The sequence below is a fragment of the Macrobrachium nipponense genome, chromosome 24, assembly GCF_015104395.2.
Source record: "Macrobrachium nipponense isolate FS-2020 chromosome 24, ASM1510439v2, whole genome shotgun sequence".
Lineage (NCBI taxonomy): Eukaryota > Metazoa > Arthropoda > Malacostraca > Decapoda > Palaemonidae > Macrobrachium > Macrobrachium nipponense.
Window position 1 is genome coordinate 1,493,682 of NC_061091.1, and position 6,000 is coordinate 1,499,681.

The 6,000-nt window shown below is 40.8% G+C and overlaps 1 protein-coding gene across 1 annotated transcript in view; it reads right to left on the bottom strand.

The window, feature by feature from the left end:
* Positions 1 to 2,749, bottom strand: part of LOC135204665 (uncharacterized) — a gene marked incomplete at its 5' end in the record, with an annotated part of 45,130 nt that extends 42,381 nt beyond the window's left edge. The window contains 1 exon segment of the mRNA XM_064234818.1: positions 2,616 to 2,749. Coding sequence (XP_064090888.1) covers positions 2,616 to 2,749 — 134 coding nt within the window.
* Positions 2,750 to 6,000: the final 3,251 nt, after the last annotated feature.

The following is a 6,000-nucleotide window of genomic DNA, read 5'->3' on the forward strand; positions in this document are numbered from 1 at the left end:
TAGAGGACCCAGAGTACAACTCGACGTCAGGGTATCTAGCGCCCTCCTCCACACTCGACAAGTCAGGTGAGGAGAAGGACCTAGAAACCCCCCCGAAGGGGAAGGCGCCAAACGTGGAAGCTGAGCGGGCGGCAGGAAAGAAGACGAAGTGTCCGTAACCAAAGGAGTCGCGGGAGAGCTTTCCGACGACTCCTTTGCAGGCCTTCGCTTCTTCCTGCCCTCATACAAAGTCCACTGCGCCTCCGACCAATTATTACAAACTTCACATGGCTCGGCTCGGGTGCATTCGCGCCCCCGACACCGAGCGCACAAAACATGTGGGTCAATTTCCGGGAATGAGCGGAACTTCCCGCATTTACGCCCTTCGGTACCCGGGCATAGTCTCCGTGGGGTAGCGAGGCGAGGAGATTCCATAATTGACCAAAAAATCACAATTAAATGAATAAAGAGAAATGATTGTACTTACAATGATTCTTTCATACACAAACACAACCATATACTCAAGGAAAGCAAACGACGAGAAGCGGGCAGAGAGCGTCGAACACACACGTCTACTCGCTGTGAGGCCGAAAGCAAAAGTGATTTGTTTACCTCCCAGTCGCGCGCGCGCGCCTGTCGGACAAGCAGTTAACTACCGAACCCCTTGTTCGAAGAAAGCTTACGACCTATCCCAGCTGCCGCTAGTACCTTCCTATTGTCAAAAGGACCGAAGGTTTTGGTATGCCGTGTCGGAACAAACGCAATTGTAAGCTAAAACTCTTATATTTTAGTAATATTCAATCATTTAACTTAATTTTGCAACTAATTAGAAGTCTCTAGCACAATATTTCGATTTATGGTGAATTTATGAAAAAACTTTTTCCTTACGTCCGCGCGGTAACTCTTCCGAAAAAAATCATATGTGCGATTGTGGTAATGTTTGCACCATTTTAAATTAGCCGTTACATAAAGTTTTATATATGAAAATGTGCGCAATTTCATGCACAATACAACTAAAAACAAACCATGGTTGTAGCTTTTATCAATTTTGAAATATTTTCATATAAATATGATAAGTTACAAATTTTCAACCTTCGATCAATTTTGACTCTACCGAAAGGGTCGAAAAACGCAATTGTAAGCTAAAACGCTTATATTCTAGTAATATTCAAGCATTTACTTCATTTTGCAACAAATTGGAAGTCTCTAGCACAATATTTCGATTTATGGTGAATTTATGAAAAAAATAACATTTTCTTTACGTCCGCGCGGTAACTCTTGCGAAAAAATCATACGTGCGATTGTGGTAATGTTTGCACCATTTTAAATTAGCCGTTACATAAAGTTTCATATATGAAAATGTGCGCAATTTCATGTATAATACAACTAAAAATAGTTGAAGGTTGTAGCTTTTCTCATTTTTGAAATATTTGCATATAAATCACGATAAATAGAAAAAAAACCACATTCGGTCAAATTTGACTCTACCGAAATGGTCGAAAAACGTAATTGTAAGATAAAACTCTTACAGTCTAGTAATATTTAGTCATTTATCTTCATCGTGAAACAAATTCGAAGTCTCTAGCACATTTAAATTTATGGTAAATTTCAAAAAAAAACTTTCCTTCCCTCCGCGCGCGGATTCTCCGCCACAAATCTCCGAAATGCGTAAGTCCCATTCTCGGAATATTTGCTCCGTTTCATATTAGGCATTTCATAGAGTTTTATATATGAAAATGTGCGCAATTTCATGTAGAATAAAACGAAAAATATTTGAAAGTTGTAGCTTTTCTTATTTCCGAAATAATTGCATATAAAAAAAAATATATATAAAAACAAAAAAAATTCGACATTCGGTCAACTTTAACTCGTCAGATATGGTCGAAAACTGCATTTGTAAGCTAATATTCTTACAGTATAGTAATATTCAATCATTTGTCTTCATTTTGAAAGAAATTGGAACTCTCTAGGACAATATTTAGATTTATGGTGAATTTTTGAAAAAAATATGTTTACGTCCGTGCGTTACGAATTCATGCATTATTTTTGATAATATTTTCTCTGTGTTGCTTTTATCGTTTTACATTGTGTTATATACCAAAATGATTGCAATTTAGTGTACATTACAACAAAAAAAAAAGTAATTTGTTACCTTTAACCGTTTTGCGCACAGCGCGATTTGAATACAATTATATATGAAATTTCGTTTTTGCGCTATCATATATTGCATTATTTATATATGATAATGATAATTTTTTTCATTTCTGATGGTTGCATACTAAACTTCAGGCAATGACAAAAAAAAGGAGCCAAAAATGGAACACTTAATCTTCAAAACTAAGCGCGCTGTGATTTAAAAAAAAAAAAAAAAATTCCGCTTCTGCGCTCACTCTGAAACGTCTCCGGCACACGGGAGACATTTTTTTTTTTTACCGCTTCGGCGTTTAAGGGTTAATACCCAATACAACTAGTCCTAGCAAATCATGCAGGTTACCTATACAATGAAGTGTGGTTTGTATTTCCATCCTCCCTTGTTATGCTGATAACTTTCTTGGCAAACAATAATACTACCTGCGAATATCACTGATATTATGGACTACATAAATTAGAGTACTGTTATTTAGTCAAATACTTACACTTCAGAGATCTCACATTTATTGGATTGATATTGTCAGGATGCATTTCCAGCCAGTTAGGATTGCACGTGCACTGAAGCTCACTTGAATACAATTCCTCTTTTGTAGTTGGAGTGTGAAGGGTGAAAAAATATCTGCAAACATAAACCACTTCAATAGCAGATGACTCATATAATTTTTGGTGAATCATAACATTCAAGCTCCCCTTCTTCCTCTTCTGTTTTCTGACACTGGACACTTTTGTAAGAAACCCAGGTACGTACTGTGGTTAATGATTGCTTGTAGAAAAAATAAGTAATTTTGTAATGGGTGGGTTACGTGGGTTACCCTCAGCAGCCTGAATCCCCTCTTCTAAACTGTACTGATTTGCTTGGAGACAACTAAAAAGCTCCAATGCACAGTCTGTGTTATTAGTACTTAAAGCTAATCTTGTGATAAACCTACATGTTCAAAAACCATAATCTACTACTGACAGAACAGTTACTTTTTATAATAGCACCAAATAAGAACTGACTACCACCAGAAGTATACTTTATTTCAGAGGGGTGTACCAGAATCCATAAGCCCAACTCAAGCACAGGCCCACTGCCTGAGTCCACAAGCCAATTCAAAAGGACAGTTCCATCACTGACATATCAATATAATCATCTCAACAGCCTTGAATGTGGAGTCCCATCACAGTAATTTAGTAATTTTCACGACAGAAAATATTTGAAGACTCTGTTCTACTATAATAATACGTAACTGTAAAGTATCCCAAAACAACTGACAGAAATTTCTAGACTTCTTATACTCGTCCGCAGGATTTGTTCCTTTGTGAAAAGTCAAAACTCATAATATCTACATTTGTCAAAACCACAGAGATGGAGGCCATCATAACAATGTGACTTACAGTACTTGTAATGAGACACTTTTGAAAAATGATATTGTTATAATACAATAAAGTTTCATACATACTTACCTGGCAGATATATACATAGCTAAGACTCTGTCGTCCCCGACAGAAATTCAAATTTCACGGCACACGCTGCAGGTAGGTCAGGTGATCTACCGTCCTGCCCTGGGTGGCAGGATTAGGAACCATTCCCGTTTTCTATTCATATTTTTTCTCTTCCACCTGTCTCCACGGGGAGGCTGGGTGGGCCATTAATCATATATATCTGCCAGGTAAGTATGTATGAAACTTTATTGTATTATAACAATATCATTTTCATACAATCAACTTACCTGTCAGATATATACATAGCTGATTGACACCCTTTGGTGGAGGGTAAGAGACAGCTAACATGGAATAGACAGGTAAACAACATATGTTGTAGGTATAAATAAACCTTGGTTCCTATCTGATAGGTGGTAGACTTCATGGCTGTTGCCCAGTAGTCTGCATCACCTCAAAACTTTAGTGAGATATGTGATCTATGGCTAAGAGTTCTTGTGGGTCTGCCGATGGGGTATGAACCGCTTACTCGGCAGAGCCTGAAAGGAATTTGTCAATGGGTACTGGACCACTTCTATGACAATACACCTTATGAAGGAGCGCATCACCGATCCCGATCACCTGATCCTAACACGAGGGTTCGTGCTCAAATTGAAAAGAGTTATCCCCACACTCCTTTCAAAAACCCCAATAATTTCACTAAGTTAAAAAACTTTAACTGAAAGTTAAGGATCAGTGTCGGCTCCTTACCCCAGTAACGTATCCGCAGAAACGTATAAACCAAAAGAGAAGGATCTCTCGTAGGTTAACTTGACATCCTTTGTGTAATGAGAAGTCAACACAGAGTTGCCTCTACCGTACAACACAGCTAATATGTCTTATATGACATATTGTTATGTAAAGAACAAGAATTTGCAAAAGCGCGCACTTCCTGCACTTTTAATTCTCAGCTGTTTGAAGGAATCAAGTCACTTATGAAGTGCTTAGGAGATCTCCATGTTTCAAAGAAGACCAGGGCTTTCTTGAAATGGATCTCTCCCGACTGAAGCCTGAAGCCTGGCAGGAACCTCGCGCCTGGCTGGTGCTTCGCTCTTGGTTGTCGCCTAGCGCTTGTCTGGTACCTTTCGCTTGACTGGCGCCTCGCATCTGGTTGACGCCTCGCGTCTTAGCTGGAGATTCGCGCCTAGAGCCTGGCTTGCGCCTGGCTGGCTGCTCGCGCCTGGCTGGCGTCTCGCGCCAGGTTGGCGCTTTGTGCCTGCCTGGCGCCTCGCGCCTGGCTGGCGCCTTGCGCTGCCTGGAGCTTCGCGGCTGGCTGGTACCTCGCGCCTGCCTGGCGCCTTGTTCCTGCCAGGCGCCTCGCGCCTGGTTGGCTCCTCCCCACTTGCCGGAGCTTCGAGCTTGGTAGAGTCTCGAGGATGTCTGGCAATGTCCACATCGGACACTTATCTGTCCTATATGTTCGCATCTAGCGCATCTGTGTCAGGTTGTAGGCCCGGTCTTTCTCCTCACCAGACAATGACAGTGTTCTTGGGGCTGTCTGCCTCTGGCGTTTTTTACGCCTGTTTTAGCATAAGGCTCCTGGTTGGCGCTACATTGTCCGAAAGTCCTGAACATCCACAATAGTAAATCACATGACTGGAGAAGGGTGGAAGAAATTCTTCCACTTTGAGCTTTGGCCTCTCCGGCAAGGGGAGGTGATTGTAGTCAGCTACATCCAGTATACGATAGGATATCGAACAGTACGAGAGATAAGAGTCTTCCTTCGAGGAGGATCCTTCTTGAGTACTTCCCTTGCTCACGAGATCTCTTCTTACCTGTTGAAGGGGCTTCTCGTTGCAGAATCTTCCCTATCCTTGTCCGAAGGAAGGGAAGAAGCTTGGAAGTCGAAGGAGACATTGAGCTGAAATTGGGAGTACTCCTGATTTCTAGCTCCTTATTGTATCCCTCTGAACACCTTCTGGGAAGCATTTCGAGCCGTCATCGCATTCCAAAGACTCTGTAGGCAAACGTTTTAACCATTCTACTGTAGATGAAAACGTAAGTACCCTGCCTGGACAACGAAACCTCTACCTGAAAACATTGAATCAGGAATAGGGGGTTTTAGTTCTTTTGCCAGACATACTATGCTGGCAAGAACCCATTGCCTAATCTCCATAGAATCTGATGCGAGATTCCAATGCTTAAAAAAAAATTCATTTGTCTTCTTGATTGTTTGGGACCAAGAGAAAACAAAGAATTCCCTCATAAAAATTTCTCAAAGAGTTTGATGAGGAGCAGTTCCATCTTGTCGAACATAGAATCTGTGGCCACAAAAAAGATCCCATAGAAGTACATGATATCCTACTCTTGTCATATTGAGGTATCGTATAAGTCCCGAAGATCTTAATCCTCTGCTATCTCCAATCCCTTTATAGAGACAGAGTATAGCCTTTTACTGCGTTCTTTGAT